The sequence below is a fragment of the Jaculus jaculus genome, chromosome 18 (assembly GCF_020740685.1).
Source record: "Jaculus jaculus isolate mJacJac1 chromosome 18, mJacJac1.mat.Y.cur, whole genome shotgun sequence".
In the NCBI taxonomy this organism is placed as follows: Eukaryota; Metazoa; Chordata; class Mammalia; order Rodentia; family Dipodidae; genus Jaculus; species Jaculus jaculus.
In genome coordinates this window covers 46,731,736-46,757,123 of record NC_059119.1, presented here as the reverse complement: position 1 = coordinate 46,757,123, position 25,388 = coordinate 46,731,736, and the positions used below count along the sequence as shown (strand labels likewise).

At 40.6% G+C, this 25,388-nt stretch overlaps 1 protein-coding gene across 1 annotated transcript in view; it reads right to left on the bottom strand.

Annotated features, from left to right (window-relative positions):
- The window catches only part of Pigf (phosphatidylinositol glycan anchor biosynthesis class F), a 32,826-nt gene that overhangs the window by 6,862 nt on the left and 576 nt on the right, over window positions 1-25,388 (bottom strand). Inside the window, exons 2-5 of the mRNA XM_045137233.1 lie at window positions 23,730-23,974; window positions 20,222-20,313; window positions 18,308-18,424; window positions 6,541-6,649 (exon numbers count right to left, since the gene is read on the bottom strand). Of these exons, the coding sequence (XP_044993168.1) occupies window positions 6,541-6,649; window positions 18,308-18,424; window positions 20,222-20,313; window positions 23,730-23,957 (546 nt within the window). The 5' untranslated portion in view covers window positions 23,958-23,974. The remainder of the gene's footprint in view (window positions 1-6,540; window positions 6,650-18,307; window positions 18,425-20,221; window positions 20,314-23,729; window positions 23,975-25,388) is intronic.

The following is a 25,388-nucleotide window of genomic DNA, read 5'->3' as shown; positions in this document are numbered from 1 at the left end:
AATCATATGTGGTTTTGCCAACCTAATAATAAATACCTAATAATGAAACATGGGTTAACCCCCCCACCCTTGCCAGCTTCCTTTGCTCAAAACCACCAACATCATTCTTAAACTTCCAGTAATTATTTTATAACAGGGAATACTGGTCCTTTTTTGATAAAGAACTGACGTTTTCAGATGAAGAGGGGGGGGGGAGCTTAGAGCTGCCTAGTCTATAAAACAACTAATATTTAAAGCATATTAAATTGGAATCTAAGTTAATCCGAATCTAAATTGTTAATTAAATTCCTATGCAGAACAGTAGTACCCAAGTATCTGTTATCCTTACAGACCACGTCCTTTGTATACAGGGATAACATCCTTTGTGGCTGTCTTGCTATTGCAGATAAAGGATCAAATCATAATATGCAAAGTTTTCTGCGATCCAAATATTAATTTCATCATTAAGTATAAGCTCTCTCTAGGAGTGAAGAGATGAGATGAATTTTAAATATCAACAAAATGTTGATAACTAACAATGTAGTGGAACTACCCTACTATGCTCTGGGTGACCAACTCTGCTTGCTGCCCTTCTAGAAAACAAAAGCTTCCTGCAAGTGCTGATGTCTAGGATCTTTCAGCGCTTGTCATTACGTAAAATCACCTAAGTTTCATATTAAGCGGAAAATAAATTTTGTGTTTAAGACTAGTATTTTTTTTAATTTTTTTTGTTCATTATTTATTTATTTATTTGAGAGTGACAGAGAGAGAGAGAGAAAGAGACCAAGAGAGAGAGAGAAAGAGACCGAGAGAGAGAGATTAAGAACAGGCGCGCCAGAGCTTCCAGCCACTGCAAACGAACTCCAGATGAATGCGCCCCCTTGTGCATCTGGCTAACGTGGGTCCTAAGGAAACGAGCCTCGAATCTGGGTCCTTAGGCTTCACAGGCAAACGCTTAACCACTAAGCCATCTCTCCAGCCCAAGACTAGTATTTTTTGTTTTGTTTTGTTTTGTTTTGTTTTTGTTTTTTTGAGGTAGGGTCTCACTCTGGTTCAGGCTGACCTGGAATTAACTCTGTCATCTCAGGGTGGCCTTGAACTCATGGCGATCCTCCTACCTCTGCCTCCCGAGTGCTGGGATTAAAGGCATGCACCACCACGCCCGGCCCAAGACTAGTATTTTAATGGGACTTTCCAGTCACTTAATGAAGAGACAATTTAAAAAATATAAATGTTTTAAATTTCTCATTATAGAACTCACATTTCAATCTTATGCTTGGCCTCAGGAACACTAAACAAAATCAGATTTGAGCTCAAAGTAGAAGAAAAATGGAATTAAAACAGGTAACAGGTTTTGTTGGGCTTGGTGTGTTTTTCAAGAAAGTATAACTACTTAACCAGATACTCCAGTTTCTCTAACTAGAACCTAAATAAAATATCATAACCCCAAAAAGTTTGATTTACTATAAGCAAACTAAACACAGGGTCTACAGGAAAAGAGAACTAAAATCGCTTTTTAATAACATGTCATATTTTAGATATACTGCATACAGTGATGTGCTCATGAAATCTGCGGTAGCAAACTCTATGTGAAGGAAATGTGATATTCCCTTATCTGATTCATGGCTTCTCTGGCAGATTCTGTCAGCACCAGGAGCCATGCTGAGTTTCTTGTGTATGGAGCTAGAAATATTGAAAATATAACAATTACATACCAGACTTGTTTGTTGAGAATAACAAGCAGAAGAAAAAAGAAACTTCACCATTTTTCCAGTTCACTAGAAAACAACTAAGAGCAGGGCAAATGTGTATAATAAAAGATTTTTGAACTTTCATTTTTTAAATATTCATTAGAAGGAGTACAGGTGTACCACGGCTTTCTGCCACTGCAAACAAGCTCCGATGCATGTGCCATGTTGTGGATTCGGCTTTCCGTGGGTACTGGAGAATCAAACCCAGGTCGTTAGGCTTTGCAGGCAAGCATCTTAACCTCTGAGACATCTCTCTAGCATGATAAAAGATTTTTAATTACATGCAAAGTCTGTTATTCCTCATCATACGTATGTATCCTGAGGAGTAAGTGGGCCATCATTAATATTTTTTTTTTTTTTTGAGGTAGGGTCTTACTGTAGCTCAGACTGGCCTGGAATTCACTCTGTAGTCTCAGGGTGGCCTTGAACTCACGGCGATCCTCCTACCTCTGCCTCCCAAGTGCTGGGATTAAAGGTGTGTGCCACCATGCCCAGCTACATTAATATTCTTGATAACAATGAGCAACAACTTGTGACATTTAAATTAGCTAATTAAAAGCTCTTTTTAGAAAATCAATAATTCTACTGGGCATAGTGGTTAATCATTGTTATAAGGCTGAGCCAGAAGGATTACTGAACATCCAGGCTAGCCTGGGCTACAGAACAAGACTCTTGTCTCAGTGATCCCACACCCTCTGCCGGTAAGTGAAGTGACACTGTAATATTTTTAAAAACCTGACATCAATTTGTATCTAGCACATTCCTTACTATAAACATGAAGCAAAGGAGAAAATAAGTACCCGAGAGCCTAAACAATCTAAAAAATGGGGTAGGGTCTCACTCTAGCTCAGGCTGACCTGGAATTCACGCTGTAGTCTCTGGGTGGCCTTGAACTCTCAGTGATCCTCCTACTCCTCGCTCCCGAGCGCTGGGATTAAAGGCATGTGCCACCATGCCTGGCATATTTAATTTGTATATCTTTTTTTAAACTTTTTTGTTCACTTTTTATTTATTTATCTGAGAGTGACAGACACAGAGAGAAAGGCAGATAGAGAGAGCAGATAAAGAGAGAGAGAGAATGGGTGCACCAGGGCCTCCAGCCACTGCAAACGAACTCCAGACGCGTGCGCCCCCTTGTGCATCTGGCTAACGTGGGTCCTGGGGAAATCCAGCCTTGAACTGGGGTCCTTAGGTTTCATAGGCAAGAGCTTAACCGCTAAGCCATCTCTCTAGCCCTTAATTTGTATTTCTAAGCAAACTTAAACCCACATTTTGCACAGCACATTTAATCCCCATAATTAAGTTTCTTTCTTCATATAGTCTTATAAATAAAAGCTTGAAATATGTGTAAGATCAAACTTTTATACTCTAAAATACCCAGTGCATATATAAACTAGCCTATTAATTATATACATTACAAATTCATTACGACTGGTGTCCTATAGTGCTTCATTTTTCAATATTTTGGATTTAGATTTAATTGTATTAACTGAAAGTAATGGATTTACTAGTTTGAAACAATTTCCTATGTGTATTTTTCAATAATTTTTGCCTTCCAATTTAGAAACCATTGATATTCTCCTGCTAAATGAAACTAGGGGTGATTTCCATAAGATGCCAACTTGATCACTGAAACGGCCAAAGAAATACAATATTTCTTTATAAACTCCAAAACTTTGGCAGAAATATGGGTGACACACATTCTCCAAACCTCTGCAGATTTCTGTAACATAGCAAAATATCAAAATGGGGAGGGAGTCATAAACCTGCCTGAATGATGAAACATAAAAGAATAACTCAACTCCCTGGAAGAGGGTTCACCTAAGTAAAAGTACATAGAATGGAATGAAAAGTAACAAGTTTCATTCAAGACAATCTAGATCCTACAAGGCAGGTACGTATGACCAATTTAATCCAGCCATTCATCACCTAGGAATTTATCCTACAGAAAAATTGGAACAAATCTGCAAAGATACAAAGTTAAGTATGGTAAGAAAATGAGTGAGTAGTGAAAACAGAAACAATCTAAATGTCCAGAAACACTACCATTATTAGCCGGGTGTGGGGCACACGCCTTTAATCCCAGCACTTGGGAGGCAGAGGTAGGAGGATCACCATTGAGTTCAAGGCCACCCTGAGACTACATAGAGAATTCCAGGTCAGCCTGGGCTAGAGTGAGACCCTACCTCACAAAAATAACAACTGCCATTATTATCTTATAAAAGTAACTTTTTTTTTTTTTTTTGGTTTTTCGAGGTAGGGTCTCACTCTAGCCCAGGCTGACCTGGAATTAGTCTCAGGGTGGCCTTGAACTCACAGCAATCATCCTACCTCTGCCTCCCGAGTGCTGGGATTAAAGGCGTGTGCCACCATGCCTGGCTCGCATGTAACTTTTTATTGACATAAGCTGTGTAATATACTACTAAGAGGAAAAAAGAATATGAAAAATAACATGCTCATTATGATGAATATTTGCACACATGGAGGGAGCTGCAAAAATTACCATCAAAATATAAGTGATTATTTCCTTTACATAGGTTAAAAAAATAGAAATTTTAGCTAATAGTTGTTGATGTTATTTAAATTTTAAGAGCAAATATCATTCAGAAATATTCATAAAAATGTCTCAGGGGTATACAGCACAGTGACAGAACATCTGACTGCAAAAAATATTCTCTTCATAGTGAAAAAAAGAATATGTATGTGTGTGTATGTATATGTATATGTGTGTGTGTGTGTATATATATATATATATATATATATATGCAGATATATGCAGATACACACACACACACATATATATATAGTTTTGTTTTGTTTTTTTCCTTAGGGTTTCACTCTGGTCCAGATTGACCTCAAACTCCCTATGTAGTCTCAGGCTGGCCTCGAACTCACAGTGCTCCTCCTACTTCTGCCTCCCAAGTGCTGGGATTAAAGGTGTGCTCCGCCACACCTACCTTACCTCTTTTTTATGGGGGGGGAGGCTTTTAAATTTACTCTTTAATGCCATTAATTCTATTTGGTAAAAATTATCTTAAGAAAATAATTAGAGGGCTGGAGAGATGGCTTAGCGGTTAAGCGCTTGCCTGTGAAGCCTAAGGACCCTGGTTCGAGGCTCGGTTCCCCAGGTCCCATGTTAGCCAGATGCACAAGGGGGCGCACGCGTCTGGAGTTCGTTTGCAGAGGCTGGAAGCCCTGGTGCGCCCATTCTCTCTCTCCCTCTATCTGTCTTTCTCTCTGTGTCTGTCGCTCTCAAATAAATAAATAAATAAAATATTAAAAAAAACAAAAAGAAAATAATTAGAAATTTCATGACTGCTGATTCAAAGATGTTTATCAAAGCAGTTTTATTATAGTTCAGTACAATAAACTAAATGATCAATAGTGAGCCTATTAAATTATAAAGTAACTATGAAATAGCACAGTACAAAGCCATTAAAAGTTGGAATCATGAAGGCAGGCATTACGGTGCACACCTGCGATGCCAGTACTTGGCAGGAGGATTCAACTTTCAAGGCTCTCTTCAACCACATATTGAGCTTAAGGCCATCTTGGGCTACAGGTGACCTTGTCTCAGAAAATCAAAAACAAAGCAAAAATGAAGGTAACGGTGCCAGGCCTGATGGCTCACACCAGTAATCCTAGTGATTGGAGGCTGAAGCAGGAGAGCGTAAGTTTGAGGCCAGGCTAGGCTACACAACAAATTTAAGGCTATCCTGAGCTACACAGTGAGACCCTGTCTCAAAAAACTTATGGCTATGGCCTGAAGGGATGGCTTAGAGGTTAAGGCACTTGTTTGCAATGCCTAAAGAACTAAGTTTGATTACCCGGTACCCACATAATGCCTGATGCACAAAGTTGAGCATGTATCTGGAGTTCATTTGAAGTGGCTAGAGGCCCTGTGTGCCCATTTTCTCTCTCTTTGCAAATAAAAATAAATTTCATGGCTAGAGATAGACTCAGGGGTAGACAATTTTCAAGCTTTATCAGATATCACCTACCTCCATTTTAAAATTTCACTTTGCTATATGTTTTTTTAAACATTTTTTTTGTTTATTTTTACTTATGTATTTGAGAACGTCAGACAGAAAGGGAAAGAGAGGGAGAATTGGCACTCCAGGGCTTCCAGCTATTGCAAACAAACTCCAGATGCATGCGCCCCCTTGTGTATCTGGCTAACGTGGATCCTGGGGAACTGATCCTCGAACTGGGGTCCTTAGGCTTCACAGGCAAGTGCTTAACCACTAAGCCATCTCTCCAGCCCTGCTATATGTTTTTAAATACATTTCAACATATGCATTCAATCTGATCATCTATCAAATCAAGAAAATATGATCTAAGATCAGAATAGTAATTGTTAAAAAAGAAACAAAAACCTCCTATTATAATAAACTCTAAAAAGCTTAAGAATAAACATTCACCTATGCGTGTAGAAAAAGCAATGCTGAAAAAGAAAGAAAGGAAGGGAGGGAGGGAGGGAGGGAGGGAGGGAGGGAGGGAGGGAAGAAGGGAGGGAAGAAGGAAGGAAGGAAGGAAGGAAGGAAGGGAGGGAGGGAGGGAGGGAGGGAGGGAGGGAGGGAGGGAAGAAGGAAGGAAGGAAGGAAGGAAGGGCGGGCAGTGCTGGAAGACAGACCAGGGCCTCCACGTACATCTGCAGCCCTAAATCAGGTCTCAAAAAGCACTCATTTAGATTGCGCTGACAGGACTGGGTTCCCTACTCAACAACAACATAGCTTCTATACACCTACTAATCGGCTTTCCTACCGTTGTGGCAATATATATTGGGTTGCTTTAACTCTCTGAAACCAACCTGCCATGGTCTTTCCCAATCCAGTGGGATAGGAAATGCTCCAAGCCATGCGCCTACAAAACTAGAAATTGTAGTGATTTGAAGACTGTTCTCCCAAATGGATGTAACTCTGCAAAACACAAATAGGCAAGTCAATGGTAACTTTGAGAGAATAAAACAAACAGAAGCATAAATTAACACTCTATCTATCTATCTATTCTGTTCATTTAAAATGATCAATGCAAATTGACATTTAGATATTTACATGAAAAATTAATAACTGGCAAGAAGATATAAATGTATTTCCGCTGGAAACACACTACATGCACATGTAATAATACAAAAGAAAACTTGTAGAAGTCTAGGGACACTACTCAGTGGTTAAAGGCACTTGCTTGCAAAGCCTGACAGCCAGGGGTCAATTCCCTAGTACACACATAAAGCGAGATGCACAAGGTGGTACATGTATCTGGAATTTGTTTGTAGCAGCAAAAGGCTGTGGCATGCTCAATGTCTGTCTGTCTCTCCCCCACCCTTTCCTCACAAGTAAGTAAATAATTAAAAAAAAAAAAAAAGAACACTTAGCTAGACATGGTGGCACATGCCTTTAATCCCAGCCCTTGGGAGGCAGAGGTAGGAGGATCGCTGAGTTCGAGACCACCCTGAGAATACAGAGTGAATTCCAGGTCAGCCTGAGCTACAGTGAGACCCTACCTCGAAAAACAAAAAACAAAAAGAACACTGGTAGGGACAACCAAGTCCTCCTTGGCTCGTATCACAACTCCTGGGTCCTTTGCAAACAAGCAAATTGCTATGTATCACTGTAGAATTATTTTATGCAATTACAAATATATATACAATTTTATTTTGAAGGACTATGTATAAATAAAATAAAGCTCAAATGTATCATGTTATAAACCATAGAGCAGTAGTATGTTGTATAGACTGCGTGGATGGAGTATAATTTACTCAATCTTCCTCATGGTCACGTGAAATTAACTACTTTTTGGTAAAGAAGGAATGGAGGACAAGAACAAACTACTTCAAGAGTACCAATGACATGGTGGTGCAGACCTGGAACCCCAGCACTGAGCTGGGGGCAGGGGGAGGGGGTCACTGAAGAAAGTGGGTGGTAAGTTCAAAGGCCAGCGTGGGTTTCATAAGAAGACTATCTCAAAAAAAAAAAAAAAAAAATCCAGCGACTTGCCTGCCATCCCTATTCACAGTTACTAAGTGTGCCTCTCAGAGCAGGAAGGGGAAAGGACGTAACTCTTGCCACTGTCTTAGTCAGGGGCTGGATTACAACCTCACAGAGCGAATACTTAGTGACACGGAGCACGTGTCTGGTTACAGTAAAGGCCACAGCAGTACCATGAGTACAGTCAAAGTAACCCACTGCTTAAAATGCATGCTGGAGTGAATGTAAGGCTAATGAAAAGCAGCACTCTCCAGATAGTGCAGGAAAAGGAGTAAATAACTGAGCTTTTTAAAATAAATATTATTTATTTATTTGAGAGAGAAAGAAAGAAAGAGAGACAGACTGAGAAAGAATGGGTTCGCCAGGGCCTCTAGCCACTGCAAATGAACTTCATATGCATGTGCCACCCTGTGCATCTGACTTACATGGATACTGGGGAATCAAACCTGGGTCCTTTGGCTTTGCCAGCAAGTGCTTTAACCACTGAGCCATCTCTCTACCCCCAAATATTTCCTTTGTTAGATGATTTCTATCATTAGAAATTTTTCCAACTAGTGCAGGAAAAAGGAGCAAATATTTGTTTTGTTAGATGAGTTCTATCATTAGAAAATTTTCCCAATTACTGAACACAGAATACACCCTGAATGACAGATGTCTCAAATGAAAGTCAGTTCATAAACTAATCCCTGTCAACCTGTCCATTTGTGAACCTGTAAGAGTCTTGTTTCTGTTAAGAACTGGGTCAGGCAGGAAGTTGGAGACAAGTACATGTATCCAAATTCCTATTATTTATTGGGCTTTATTATAATTTTTTTTGAGGTAGGGTCTCACTCTGGCCCAGGCTGACCTGGAATTCACTATGGAGCCTCAGGGTGGCCTGTAACTCACAGTGATCCTCCTACCTCTGCCTCCCGAGTGCTGGGATTAAAGGCGTGGGCCACTACGCATGACTTTATTCTCTTTTCTTAAAGATTTTATTTTTTAGAGACTGAGAAAGAGGATGGGCACACCAGGGCCTCTAGCCACTGCAAACGAATCCCAGACACATGCGCCACCATGTGCATCTGGCTTACGTGGAACCTGGAGAATCGAACCTGGGTCCTTAGGCTTTGCAGACATGCACCTTAACAGCCAAGCCATCTCTCCAGTGCTATTATAATTTTCTAATTTTAATAGACATTTTTAAAATTTTTATTTATTTATTTGACAGAGAAAGAGGAGGAGGAAAGAGAGAATGGGCGTGCCAGGGCCTCTAGCCACTGCAAACGAACTCCAGACGCGTGCGCCCCCTTGTGCATCTGGCTAACGTGGGTCCTGGGGAATTGAATCTGGGTCTGGTCTTTTGGCATTGCAGGCAAATGCCTTAACTGCTAAGCCATCCCTCCAGCCCTAATATATATATATTTTTTAACAGAAGGAGGGAGAGAAAATGTGCCTCTGCCAGCGTGGCACGCGGGGACTCACGCCTGGGCTGGCGGGTGTTGCTTCTCCGGCTCTGGACAGTAACTTAGATGCCAGTCGGTCTCTTCAACACTCAGCAGAATGGAGAACTACTTCAGTTTCAAGAGGGGAAAAAAAAAACAAACTGACCAAGTTAAACACAAAATAGAACTGTATTGTTCAGGCAATTAACAAGCATCTCTAGGGTAATTTCTGCCTGAGTGGTAACTGATAGGTGGTGACGAGCCTCGACTTGATGCACAACTCGTGTTCCCGGAGACAGACCGAGCGGGAGACGCTGGCTGGGAAGGGGTTACTGTTCCTGTCTTATGGAGGAAGAGGAAGGTCAGATGGACTTGAAAGAACAGTGTCTGCAGTGAGCTGCAGAAAAGGCCGCGTCACAGACAGAACATAGGCTACACGGCCGAGGCCAAGTGGAAGAAGACGAAGTGAGGCTGGAAAAGTCGGTGAGAGCGAAACCTCCTTCACACAGCAGCTTTCAGCCAGCTGCAGTGGCTCACAGCGCCATCCCTGCACTGGGGAGGCTCAGACAGAAGGACTGTTGTGAGTTCGAGGCTGGGCTGGGTAACCTTGAGGGCAACCTGCCATAAAAATAATAAAAAAAATAAAAATAAAACTGCTTTGAATATAACAACAAAAAAAATTACTCAAGGGAGCTCTTTTCCAGGCACACAATTCACTTTTTAAGTATACAAACCAATAAGCTTTAGTATAGTCAGAGTATAGTCCAGCTCAATCAGTGACTGCAGTGACAGACTCTGTCCCAAAAAATAAGGTGAAGATACCTGACATTAATCTCTAGCCTCCTCCACATGAATGCAGACAACGCGCGCGCCACACACACACACACACACACACACACACACACACAAACACACAAAATAAATTAATTTTAAAAGCCACAGAAAGAGCTGGAGAGATGGGTTAGTGGTTAAGAAGGCACTTGCCTACAAAGCCTAAGGACCCAGGCACGATTGCCCAGGACCCACGTAAGCCAGATGTACAAGGTGGCACATGCATCTGGAGTTTGTTTGCAGTAGCTGGAGACCCTGGTACACCCATTCTCTCTATCAGCCCCTCTCTTTCTCTCTCTCTCTCAAATGAGTAAAAAAAATAAATATTAAAAAAAATTAGGCCATGGGAGGTTTTTAATCAAGGTAACAATGTGATTCCGAGTCTACTAGACTAAGGGGTAAAAAATATATCTTGATATTTTCATTGTTCTAGTATACTTAGCACCAGCTCGTGTTCATTAAAATAAATAGACAAATGCCCAAGAGGTGAGTCAAGGAACTGTTGCCATGTTGGTGGGGATATCTATACACATTCTTCATATCAGCACCTTGATGCTTATCAACTTCCTTTGAGCTCAGAATCCTAGTCCAAGAATCCAGTTGACATAAACCTTTGCATAAGTATTCAAAATTACATGAAAGAAGATGCTCATGACATTATTTATACTTGTGAAAAATTGACTGCATCATTCAATAGAAAATTAACCACATAAATCACAGTGCACTCAACACAGTACACTAATTCAGTCATGGTGACTCAATTCTCCTTCCCGGAAATTCCTTTGGAAAGACTCAAGGGACAAGAGAGGGGCAGGACTCCTTACACGTGCTCCTCCAGACATAAGAGGGCCTGCGCATCCATGACCTCGCGGTGCCCGACACTACCTGCACAAGACCACCCGAACGGGAGGAAAATCCATGACATCAAAATAAGAGAGACTGATGTGGGGGGAGGGGATATGATAGACAATGGAGTTTCAGAGGGGAAAGTCGGGGAGGGAATTACCATGGGATGTTGTGTACAATTATGGAAGGTGTCAACAAAAAAGAAAGAAAGAAATAAAAAGAAAAAGAAAGATACAAGGATGATGACTGAGGAAAATAAAACAGCAGAATCCCGAAGAAGCAGGGCCACATTCTACCTGCTTCCAGAACCACCCAACCTCATCAGCACATCATTATCAGTTTCCTTACTGTTTAAAAACACAGGCTCAGGGCTGGAGGGATGGCTTAACGGTTAAGGTGTTTGCCTGCAAAGCCAAAGGACCCAGGTTCAATTCCCGAGGACCCACATAAGTCAGATGCACAAGGGGCCCAGGTGTCTGGAGTTTGTTTGCAGTGGCTGGAGGCCCTGGTGTGCCCATTTTCTCTCTCTGTCTCTCTTCTATCTCTCTCTCTCTGCTTGCAAGTAAATAAATAAGTTAATTAATTTAAAACATAGGCTCAAGTATTATGTTACTTAGAGATGTTTGTAAGATATTAATGGAAAAATATTATGAAGCTTTAACTAATTTAAATATTTTTTAGAAAATATATTTATTTTTATTTATTTGAGGGAGAAAGTGGCAGATAGGGAACTAAAGAACAGGCACATCAGGGCCTCGTGCCACTGCAAACAAACTCCAGATGCACGCGCCACTTAGTGTCTCTGACTCATGTGGGTCCTGGGGAGTCGAACCAGGTTCCTTAGGGCTTCACAGGCAAGCACCTTAACTGCTAAGCTATCTCTCTAGCCCCCAAATCCAAATATTCTTGTTTTAAAATTATGTCATACAATGAACAAAACTAGAAGACTATGTAAAATATCTTACTAAATACTGCCTCTTTGTTAGGATGATTAAGTTCTTTAGCTTTCTATATTTCATTGTTTTATTTTTGGCAATTTTTTTGAGGTAGAATTTCACTCTAGTCCAAGCTGACCTGGAATTCACCGTAGTAGTCTCAGGGTGGCCTTGAACTCACACTGATTCTCCTACCTCTGCCTCCCAAGTGCTGGTATTAAGGTGTGCGCCGTTATTTTAATTTAAAGTTATATACTTTACTATAAAAGTTTACATATTTCACTACCTATACTAAATATTCATATGCACTTGCATTCATCCTTTTGTAACGAAGAAATAACCAAGATAAAAAGAAATGAAACAAGAAAATTCCATTTGCTAACCAATTTTATAGGGCTCGATATATAGCTATCCAAATCCTATGACTTAGTTTTGTCACAGTTGAAGAATGCCTACACATAATCACTTGGGCTGCTCATTGTTCTAGTATAAATAAGCTTAAAAAAGGACTAAAGTGTCTGGAGAGATGCCGTGGCTTTCCTACAAAGCCCAACAACCCACGTCCCAGTCCCCAGTACCCACGTGAAGCCAGATGCACAAAGAGACACATGCATCTGGAGTCTATTTCTGGTGGCTGGAGGCCTTGGTGTATCCATACACACACACACACACACACTCACTCACTCACTCTCTCTCTTTCTCTCTCTGCTTGCAAATAAATAAAATATTTAAAAAAAATTTAAAAGTGACTAAAAAAAGTTATGGATCACTCCATGGCAATGAAATCCAACTAACAGTGTATTACTAGCAGCTCATGACTGAGCAATAGGCTCATACTGCATCACTGCCCTGGAATTCACTGTATTATGTTTTTAAATTTTTATTTATTTGAGAGCGACAGAGAGAAAAAGAGAGACAGAGAGAGAGAGAGAGAGAGAGAGAGAGAGAGAGAGAATGGGCGCGCCAGGGCTTCCAGCCACTGCAAACAAACTCCAGACGCATGTGCCCCCTTGTGCATCTGGCTAACGTGGGACCTGGGGAATCGAGCCTTGAACCGGGGTCCTTAGGCTTCACAGGCAAGCACTTAACCGCTAAGCCATCTCTCCAGCCCTCACTGTATCAAATATTAACTGAAGTGTGCCACTAGCAGTGTCTCCTATATGCACCAGCCACTTGAAAGCAGTTAAGAGTAAACACCTGTGCCTTAGATGGGATCTCATCAAAATGAGCTTGTTTAAATAGTTCTGTGGACTATAACCTCCTAGTGGCTATTTTATACCATTCCAATACACGCTTTCCTTCCCCACTGAAATATTAAAGCAACGCCTATTTTCCATTGAATTGTTTTTTTTATTAACAACTTCCATGATAATGCTCCCCTCCACTTTCCCCTTTCAAACTCCATTCTCCATCATATCCCCTCCCCCTCTCAATCAGTCTCTCTTTTAGTTTAATGTTGTCATCTTTTCCTCCTCTTATGAGGGTCTTGTGTAGGTAGTGTCAGGCACTGTGAGGTCATGGATATCCAGGTCATTTTGTGTCTGGGGGGAGCATGTTGTAAGGAGTCCTACCCTTCCTTTGGCTCTTACGTTCTTTCCACCACCTGTTCCACATCAGACCCTGAGCCTTGTAAGGTGTGACAGAGATATTGCGGTGCTGAGCACTCCTGTCACTTCTTCCCAGCACCATGATGCCTTCTGAGTCATACCAAAGTCACTGCCTTCTGAAAAGAGAAGGTTCTCTAACAAAAGTGAGAGTAATATTAATATATAGGTATGAACATGAAGAGAAGTGCTTACTGGGCAGTCTGGTGAGCATAGTATATACATTTAGCCAGATGACAGCAGCAGACGTTACACCCCTAGGGCTCATGACTACCCCTGTTTTAGGTTTTCAGTATCAGGGATGTATTCCCTCCATGGAGTGGGCCTCCAGTCCAATTGGAGGGTAGCTGGTTTCCACCCTGATAGACGTGCAATAGTGGCACCCGTTGGCTCATTTGTCCTGGCTGGCCTGTTATAAGGCTTGCAGTGTCCACTGTTGAGTATCTTCACCGGTATCTCTCTCTCCCATTGAACTGCATGCAGAATGGCTTCTTCCAGCTTTCTGTCAGCTGGTCTTACATGGAGGACGTTATCAGCTCAGTTCCAGCAGGATTTCTCAGGGGCCTTGTAGCCCAAGTACGTGGAATCTTCTCCATTAAATTGTTTTGACTATGTTCATTATGAGTAAACCTTCAGCCATTTACCATCCTTTCATTCTAAATGTCCACACTCATTTTTTCCATGTAAGATCTAGTTCAGCCGGGCATGGTGGCGCCCAACTTTAGACCCAGCATTTGGGAGGCACAGGTAGGAGGATAACCTTGAATTCAAGACCACCCTGAGACAACATAGTGAATTCCAGATCATCCTGGGCTTAAGTGAAACCTTACCTTGAAAAACCAAAAAAAAAAAAAAACCAAAAACAAAAAACGGTCTAGTTCAATACAGATATGACTAAGAGGTCTATTGTCTGTATCACTGAGGGTTCTCACCTTAGCAAGATCACCACAGGTTTAAGTGTAGAAACCTATTATTCAGCTCACCAAAAGTGACGCAGTCTCAACAGCCATTTAAATAATATAGCATAAAATGGCAAGTCAAAAAGCAAACTTCAACAAAAAGCCCATGTCTATGATAATAAGATTACTATTTTCCTTTATAAGAAAGTCCACAATAATTATAAACTAAGACAACAGAATGAAGCTATTATGACTTGATGATATTCATGGTAATGAACACCATAAATCAGCAGAATATTTTAAGAAACCAAATGACTTCTGTGCCTTCAAGTTTCTTTATGACAACCTTCTTTTGGTCGGTATGTGTCATGTAACGTCAAATGTGTGTGGTGTATGGACTTCTGTGAAGGTCGGAGGACAAAATTGGGCATCCTCTTCTTGTCTTTTGAGATGCAGTCTCTCATTCAATTCAGAACTGTCATTTTTTTTTTCCCAATTACTGAGTTCCAGTGATTCTTTAGTCTCCCTTCCCTACAGAACTGGGATTACAGATGAAACGGCCACACCCAGCTTTTTATGTGGGTGCTAGAAAATCAAATGGGTGGTCTCAATCCCTAATACTGGGGCGGCAGGCACTCTCAACCTCTAAGCCATTTCTCTAGTCCCTGTCTTTACTTTCTTCAGTGTCTCCTCCTCTGAAATACCAAACATTCAATTTTGTTGGTTGTATATGTGGGGTGTATGTACGTGTGTACAACTGTTTTGACATAGTGTGCTTTCAGTTTTTTATTTTTTGAGGTAGGGACTCAATCTAGCTCAGGCTGACCTGAAATTCACTATGGAGTCTCAGGGTGGCCTCGAACTCATGGCGATCCTCCCACCTCTGCCTCCCGAGTGCTGGGATTAAAGGCGTGCGCCACCATGCCCAGTGTGTTTTATATGTTTTTAAAATATTTTATTTTTATTTATTTATTTATTTAACAGAGAAAGAGGGAGAGAGAGATTTAATGGGTACACCAGGGCCTCCAGCCACTGCAAACAAGCTCCAGATGTGTGCAAGCCTTGTGCATCTGGCGTATGTGGGTCCTGGGGAATCAAACCTGGATCCTTTGGCTTTGCAGGAAAACGCCTTAACTGCTAAATCATCTCTTCAGCCCATGTTTTAAATTTTTATGTCTCGACGTCCAGCCCATAAAATGGTGCCACCCACAGTTAAAGTGCGTCTTCCCATTTTAATGAACCTCATCAAGGTAATCCCTCACAGGTGATTCTAGGTCTGTCAAGTTGAAAGTCAATATAAACCACCACACTAGTGGTACGTATACCTGTAAATATATTCAAAGTCATTATAACGTGTATTTTCAATGGGTGCCATGCATGGCATATAAATCACTAAACACTGTTAAAAAATTGTATTCTTCAGTTGAAATGTGATAGTTCAAACATGTGGGCCCATAAACTCAGTACTTTATTAGAATGGACCTAGCAACTTTCGGCCCTGGCTGGCACAGCCTGGCTACACGGGCGTGTCACTGGGGCTAAGTCCAGCTCCAGGCGGCGTGCTCTGAGTACGCCGAACTCTGGCAGTTCTGGCTCGCTGGTGGTTTCGTGGTGTTGGCTGTTGGCAGCGGGTCTCTGGTTGGTCCTATGAAAAGGAGCCAGCGTCTTCTACCATTGATGGTGTTTGCCTGGGCTAAGTTGAAATAAACCCCTTTCCTCCCCAAAGTTGGGTCTGGCTGGATGTCTGTCACAGCATCTGAAACTGACTGTGACATTCAGTTTACTTAATGTGCACGGCTCACACTCATCCACATCTGCTGTTAATTCCTGGTCACATTACTTCAAATAACTCACAAGGAACAACCCGTTCCAAGTCTACTTCCAAAAGTAAACTTTGGGTCTTTTCCTAGGAAAAGGGCTATGTTTAATACAATAGTTATGTTTTCCTTAATCTTTTCCACAGTGTAAAACTGCTCTACTGTTTTTATTAAGTTCCTGTCTTCTTTTTCTTAAATATTTTATTTATTTATTAATTTGACAGAGAAAGAGGGAGAGAGACACACACACACACACAGAGAGAATGGGTGCACCACGGCATCCAACCACTGTAAACGAACTCAAGACACATGCGCCCCCTTGTGCATCTGACTAATGTGGATCCTGGGGAATTGAACCTGGGTCATTTGGCTTTACAGACAAATGCCTTAACCACTAAGCCATCCCTCCAGCCCCTCCCCTTCTTTTTATGTGTCACTGATTACATTTCTGAGCCTTATGTCTCTTACCACATCCTTTCCCATAAAGCTCTGTTGCTTTTACTGCCCAATTTTATAAAGTACAGTGAGTTTTAGGAACACAGAAGAACGAACTAGAAAATCAGGTGAAAACGTGTCCTCTAAATACACCATTTGGACACAGATCTTTAGATACAGAATTCAAAACTGGATAAATGATCAATTCCAACCGTCAGTTTTCACAATTTAAAATTTCCAAACTAAAATAGGAAAAGAAATGAATTACATTTGGGATACTATAGTAAAAATGTAGGGGGAAAAAAACTATTTTCAGTTATTATGCTTTTGGTTCCTAGAGACTTTATAAGTAGGTGACAATTCCAGAAAAAAAAAAATGAAACAAGACCCAAAATTAATTAGTTATAAAATAAAGTAACCAATACTCATTTCCAAAGAAAAAAGGCCAGTAATTTACACTCAAGCTACCTACACACATCCTCTGCTCTCCCTGGGCTGTTAACTTCCAAATTACACAAAAGTACCAAATTCATTTCAGTTTCTATGGTGTTTCTCCCCTATAAAAGTGAGCTTTCCCTTTCTTGATCTCATCAAATCTCACACTCCTGAGCCAAGTCCATGCAGATTACTCCCTCCGCAGCTCCGTTCCCTCCCTATTCCTCTGCTCCAATAGCACTGACAGTCGGCTTTCCACAATTTTAGTCTCATGCTGTTTGCTCATTTCATTCTTGTCCTTTGTACATGCAAGCAAGCTCCTCAGGGAAGATCAAATCTTCCTAATGCTGTGGAATCCACACAGAGCTTAGGATAATGCGGAACATGGAGTAAGTGCTCAGAATGTTTGTGCTGCTGCGTGATAATAGGACAAAAAGAAAAATTCTAAGCCCTAATCTCCTGGTTTTCTCAGTTCAAAATTAAACATTTCACACAAGGCATGATGTCATATGCCTTGAATCCTAGCACTCGGGAGGCAGATGTAGGAGGACTGCTGTGTGAGGCCAGTCTGAGACTACATAGTGAATTCTAGGTCAGCCTGGGCTAGAGCTAAACCCTACCTCACAAATACAATTAAATTAAATTAAAATGAAAAATAAATCAACATTTTCTACTACATATCATTTCAGTGGCTTTGAAGAAGCTAAAATTTTACCTTAGCTCTGCTGAAGAAATATATGTGGCTGCTACAGAGACTTGCATTCTGATATCTTACCAGGAGAAAAGAACATTTATTGTGAATCTTATTTCTATATAATGAAATGTATATAAGCAATTTCATTTGCAGCACTTTATTGGGATGCTAAATTATATGAGTGGTTTTTAAATGCTTTCTTTTGGTAACAGAAACAGTTTTTTTTTTTTTTTTTCAAACGAAAGACTAAGGGGAATTTTAGCATGCAGAGAGATCAAATAGCAGAGCTGATCTTGTTAATGTTGGAACAGGAACCAATAATTCTGCCTGCCTGAGCGCCTCTCAAACAGTCTGTTCCTACTCCCCATTCTCCTTCTGCATCAGCCTCCGTGGCCATCTTTTCTTTCCCCCAAGACAAGGTCTCACTATAGCCCAGGCTGACCTGGAATTCACTATGTAGTCTCAGGCTGGCCTCGAACTCATGGTGCTCTTCCTACCTCTGCCTCTTGAGTGCTGGGATTAAAGGCGTGTGCCACCACGGCTGGCTCCCTGTGACTATCTTTGAGAACCACAGAGTACTGAGAAAGTCATAGAATTATCAGCGATCAGACATGAACTGAAAAATACATCATTAATCCTTATAAATTACTAGCATCAAATTTTAACTTACCCATTTCGACTGAAAACTCTTAGCCATGCTCTGAGGTTTGGTCCTAACAAACATAAACAAGGTACTGTAGTGTAAGTAGACAAAATAACCGCAAATAAAAATGTTTCCAACACCAACCTGGGGAAAAAAAGAACTTAGTTAACTTTTTAAAAAGATCTAAAGGCACACATCTAGACACACATATATAATCCTTATTATGTAAATAGATTTAATATCCAAATATGTTCTTATACTTTGCTTTGAAAAGCTAAAGATCCGCCAACATAATGCCTATACATATTTTTACTACTGAAATGTAAGCTCTAAAAAACAACAAAGCCAGGTGTGGTGGCACACACCTTTAATCCCAGCACTCGGGAGGCAGAGGTAGGAGGATCGCCATGAGTTCGAGGCCAGCCTGAGACTCCATAGTGAATTCCAGGTCAGCCTGGGCTACAGTGAGATCCTACCTTGGGGGAAAGAAAAGACAGCCACAGGGGCTGATGCAAAAGGGGAGTAGGAACAGACTGTTTGAGAGGCGCTCAGGCAGGCAGAATTATTGGTTCCTGTCCCAACATTAACAAGATCAGCTCTGCTATTTGATCTCTCTGCATGCTAAAATTCCCCTTAGTCTTTCGCTTGAAAAAAAAAAAGCTATTTATGTTACCAAAAGAAAGCATTTAATTTCTTCCCTAACATTTCTAAACATGGTGGTTCATCTTTGTTTCGGAACCACCTGAAGAGCCTGAATTAAAGACTGGCAGGTATCGCCCCTACAGCTTCTGATTGATGCCTAACAATTTGCATTTTGATTAAATCTTCAACCTTGGAACTATGGCTTGATTCATTCATGTACTCTATGACAGATTTGACAGAAACTGCCATGACAAAGGTTTTGTCTTCTCCTGTCAAAAAGCAACACCTGTTAGTTTAATGTGTGTATATAATTATGTATATGCACCTTCATACATTAGCTACATATGTGTGGTTATATAATCGTTCATTTCCCACAATCACTAATCACTGCTAAACTGAAATTTTCTATTACGTAAGAAATATCTCGGGCTGGAGAGATGGTTCAGTGGTTAAGCACTTGCCTGTGAAGCCTAAGGACCCCGGTTCGAAGCTCAATTCCCCAACACCCACATTAGCCAGATGCACAAGGGGGTGCACGCACCTGGAGTTCGTTTGCAGTGGCTAGAATCCCTTGCGCGCCCATTCTCTCTCTCTCTCTCTCTGTCTGTTGCTCTCAAATAAATAAATAAAAATGAACAAAAAAAATTAAAAAATATATCTCTAGTTTCCACTAAATAGAAATTGGCACTTGCCTGTGAATCCTAAGGATCTATGTTTGGCTTCCCAGATCCCACATAAGCCAGACACACAAGGTTACACATGTGCACAGGGTAGCACATGCGTCTGGAGACGGATTGCAATGGCTGGAAAGCCCTCTCTCTCTCATAAAGGTGTTTGTCATCACACCAATGATAATAAAAAAAAAGCTGTTGAGTTAAGTTTTACTCATAAACACTGCCTTGCTAGTTAGGTGAATACAAGAATCTACTGACTTTCTTTAGGAAAATAAACTCAACTACTTAGGAATCATATTCACTATGAACAGATATGCTAGTTAAAGTCAACTTACACATATCATAATATTGAATTCCCTTACAAGCTTCTAAGGGCCATGTATTTACTGCTACAGTCTCACCTGCCTCACTCCTCCTAATATGCAGCTAGGTACACAGAGAGCTAAAGGACAGAGGAATGTTTTTAAAAGAGGAACAGTGCTAAAACAGAGCAATGATATTGTTTCCTGCCATAATCCATTGATTAAACACACTATGGTGTTTCCTCTAAGTGTCAAGAGATAGCACATTGTTTAGCCAATAAGTGCATTAAAGCATAAATTTAAAGGAAAAATTTCAGGCTTACTCTGTCAGGGGTGCTCCATAGAGAACAAAAACCACATGAAGGAGGAAACAAGACATAAGAAAGTAGATGCAGCATTTCAAAACTCTCGTCACCTGAAAGAGAAATGAGTAATTTAAGACTCGAGAAAATCCCTAAAAAAGCTCTTCCATTTCATACACAAATATAACTTATTTCCAAAGTGTGTGAAACAGTTGAACATTCTTTCTTGGGTATGGCCAACTCAGATCACATGTCTAGTCACACACACAGCCCTCAGCAAAGACTATTAAAAAAAAAAAAAAAAAAAAGCCCTCTCTATCTGGCGTTTCCCCTCTCTCAAACAAATGAAAATGAAGTATTTTTTTAAGCCGGACGCATGCCTTTAGTCTCAGCACTTGGGAGGCAGAGGTAGGAGGATCGCTGTGAGTTCCAGAGCACCCTGAAACTATACAGTGAATTCTAGGTCAGCCTGAACCAGAGTGAGACCCTACCTCAAAAAACCAGAAAACAAAATTTAAAAATCTAAGAATATTAATATCACACAAATATATTCTACCTCCCAAGCCAACATGAGTGACAAGATGGATTTTTGTTACTATTAAGTATATTTTGCTATGTTTCTAATCAATATTTATTCAATACTGATTGATTAAATAGAGTGCTAAGATACAAAAAGTGCCCTTATTATATAAAGATACATAAAATATCTTCAGAAAATGATTACTACACATATACATCTATGTATATACATACATATATATACATATACACACACATATATACATATATACACACATACACTAAACATATTCATTTTAAAACAAAACTCCTGGGAAAACTGTACCAAAAAAAGTAAAATACTGGACAGGAGGAATGTCTCAGCAGTTAAGGTGTTTGCTTGCAAAGTCAAAAGACCCAGGTTCGATCCCCCAGGACCCACATTAGCCAGATGCACAATAGGGCGCACACGTCTGGAGTTCGTTTACAGTGGCTGGAGGCCCTGGTGCACCCATTCTCTCTCTCTCTCTCTGTCTCTCTGTCTCTCTCTGCCTCTCTCTGCCTCTTTCTTTCTCTCAAATAAATAATAAAACATATTTTTTAAAAAAGTAAAATACTAATTAACTTCCCAAATCACATTCCTATTACTGTATGAACCATATTAAAAAAAAATAGACCAGAACATCTACAACAGATTCATGCATGGTACATGCTTAATCTGAAGATATAATTACAAATCACATATTAAGCATTTTAAATCATAAGCCAGTAAAGGTGTTTAGATTTAACAGGTATAGAGTATTGAGTGTAAAATGAGTACTTTGTTAATTTAAGGTTATTATAAATGTTATAGTACTATGTTTTAGAAAATTGATTCTAATATCTAAAACCTTTTAATTATTTATTCAATGAAGGCCATGTTTGAAAGAGTTGCCACAATGATTTATTTTGCAAATTATGAAAAACCCCCTCATTTAATAAGTACAAAAATAAATGAAAATAAAGCCGGGCATGGTGGCCCACACCTTTAACCCCAGCACTTGGGAGGCAGAGGTAGGAGGATCACCCTGAGTTCGAGGCCAGCCTGAGACTACAGAGTGAATTCTTGGTCAGCCTGAGCTAGAGCAAGACTCTACCTCAAAACAAAACAAAACAAAAAGCCAGACATGGTGGGACAAGCCTTTAATCCCAGCACTTGGGAGGCAAAGGTAGGAGGATTGCTGTGAGTTCAAGGCCACCCTGAGACTCCATAGTGAATTCCAGGTCAGCCTGGGCTACAGTGAGACCCTACCTCAAAAAAACAAAACAAAAAAGAAAATAAATTGTAGTGCCTTACAAAATAAGGTTCAAAGATAGAGAGCTACGTGTTTTTATCATCAATGATGATGTACGATAATGATTTCATATATATATATATATATATATATATGCAAATGAGACTCATGATGTTCACACTAAGACCCACTAAAGAAGTCATAATTCCATATTAATGTGTGTCAAGGATGTATCAAACATTGTGAAGGGCTGTAGAGATTGCTCAGTGGTTAAGGCACATGCCTGTGAAGCCTAAGGATCCATGTTCGACTCTCTAGATCCCATGTAAGCCAGACACACAAAGGTGAGGCAAGTGCAAGGTCACGTATGCCCACTAGGTGGCACAAGCGTCTGGAGTTCGAGTTCAGTGGCCGAGGCCCTGGTGTGCCAATTCTTTCTCTAAAATTTAAAAAAAAAAAAAAACACATTGTGGATAGTAAGTAATAAGCTATTGGTTTAAAAGAAAATTAGGATTTAAAAAAAAAAATCTTTACATGCATGCATGCATGTGGTGGTCTTAAGGCAACCTCAGGTGGTGGTACTCACTTTTCAGCTTGTTTAAAGGACCTCTTGGTTGTTTTCCACTACTTTTATGAGCCAGCTTAAGTGGCCAATGAGCTTCCAGGGGTTCTCTGGTCTCCGTCTCCCAGCTCACTGCAGGAGTGCTGGGATTACAGACCTTTGCATCTGGCTTCACGTGAGCTGTGGGGACCCAAACTCAGGATCTCAAGCTTGTGCAGCAAGGGCTCTATCCATGGAGCCTTGTCCCCTGCCCTAGGGGCCCTTTACGTGCTACAAATAACTCAATGAACACACGACCAATAGTTAATTACAGGACACTACTACCATCTAAAACCTGGGTATTAAAAAGTAAACCTCAGGGGGCTGGAGAGATGGCTTAGCAGTTAAGGCGTTTGCCTGCAAAGCCAAAGGATCCCGGTTCGACTCTCCAGGAACCATGTAAGCCAGATACACAAGGGGGCGCATGCATCTGGAGGTCGTTTGCAGTGGCTGGAGGCCCTGGCACACCCACTCCCTCTCTCTTTGCCTCTTTCTCTCTCTCAAATAAATAAATAAAATATTTTTTTTTTAAAAAGTATATTTCAGGGCTGAAAAGACACATTAGTGGTGAAGGTACTTGCCTGCAAATCTGCAAGGACCCCAGTTCAATTTCCCAGGACCCATGTAAGCCAAGCCAGATGTACAAAGTGGCACAGGCGTCTAGAGTTGGTTTGCAGTGGCTGAAGGCCCTGGAGAGCCCATTCTCTCTCTACATATGTGGCTCTTTCTTTTTCTCACTCTCTCTCAAATAAATAATTTTTTTTAAAGAAAAAAAAAAGTAACCCTCAAAATAATAATAATAAAAAAAGTAAACCTCAGGACTCAGGAGATAGCTCAGCAGAGAACGGTACCTGCTGGCAAAGCTTGCCAACCTGACTTCAATTTTCCAGCACCCAAGTAAAGCCAAACAAAGACTAGCACGTGTACTTATGATCCCAACATACTGAGGATAACGGGAGGCAGAGTCAGGAGAATTTGAAGCTCATGGACCAGCTAGACTGGGGTACATTTGCAATAGCAAGAGTCTAAGCTCAAAGAACATAGAACAGCAGATTCCTCAGACTTCTGCATGTGCATGCCTGCACACACACGCACGCACGCGCACACACACACACACACACACAAAAATGGTTATTTTTTTTAAAGGAAAGCTTACCTTATGCGATAATGAACTTCTTTTAGAGGATACATTTGGTTTCACTACTAAATACAACATGAGATTGACAGCAGTTACAAAAACAGAGCAGATGCCCAGCCACGTCAAGTGTGTTTCCAATATTGAGAAGTTATCCAAGAAGAATGATGGAATGAAAGTGCTTAGAAAAATTGAAAATATGCACAAAAGATGGGTATATAGTAGTCTCTTGATGTCAGTATCTTTCATGGTGTTCTCTTGGGTGGCTAGGGGAAAAAAATTAAGAAAACAAAAAGATGTAGTAATTATGTTCCTATGATTGAAACACCCCAAAGTAAGCCACAGATGAAAATTTTTCTATGGGCAACAGATTTTATTTCAAAACACAGGAAGATGCCTCTGTGCAAATGTGTATGCTGATTTGACAATCTTTGTTACTGTAGATTTTCCTAATATGGTCCAATTATCTTTCAGATACCAAAAAGGAAAATTTTACTAACTTATTTGTGACTAGTTTCTGCAAATGGGTCATGAATTAGGACCAAATTAAAAAAAAAATCAATGTGTTTTTACCATAATATCAGTGATATGAAATCAAATGTACAGATTAGGACTGGAGAGATGGCTTAGCAGTTAAGGTGCATGCCTGCAAAGCCAAAGGACCAAGGCTCAATTCCCCAGGACCCATGTAAGCCACATGCACAAGGTGGCACACGCATCTGGAATTTATTTGCTGCGGCTGGAAGCCCTGGTGCATCCATTTACTCTCTCATTCTCTCTGCCTTTTTCTCTCTAATGAAATAAATTTTAAAAAAATTTAAATTTTAAACAGACAGACTAAATCATTTGTCTAGTTTGACACATAACCTACGCACTCTGTACTATTCATGAACACATTTTGGCGAAACTGTTGCTGTTTTTTTGTTGTTGTGGTGGTTTGTTTTTTATCCTCGCCTAAAAACGCAGCAATTCACATCCACAACCAAATGCCAAGTGACTCCAAGCATTCACTTTAATATTTAAATGATGGCTGGGGCAACAGACTTTAAAGCAACAGTTCCCAATGCTTGGTAAATACTAAAACGACACTGTCTGTTACAGATGTAAAATTCCAATCAAAAGCAGTGTGTCTGTGGAAGGGGCGAGCGTTATACTCTCTAAGCACATAGTTCGTATACTGTATTGCCTAATGGTAAGAACTTTATTAAAGTACTAATCAAAGTGACATGATGCATATCCCTCCTCCCCAAAACAGTACAAGAGGGACCCCGAAATGAAGAGCAAACGAGGGTGGTTCTGTGTATGGTCGAGTTTAATTCACACAGTCGTTTTCAAAGCAAATATTTTAACCGATACAGAAAACAGGAAATACCAGTTAGAAAGCACATGCTAGGCTATGTGTGCTAAAGCCATTTCCAAGCCTGGCGCAGCCGGGCGTGGTGGTGCACACCTTTCATCCCAGCACTTGCGGAGGCAGAGGTAAGACGATTGGTCGCCGTGAGTTCAAGGCCAGCCTGAGCTAGAGTCAGACCCTACCTAAATAATAATAATAATAATAATAATAATAATAATAATAATAAGAGCCCAGCCTCTTCAATAGGAAGTTACGCCCCAGGGGTCGAGAAAAGAAAGGCTGGATGGCAAGAAGGGACAAAGAAAGTGTCATAGTCTACCATTCAT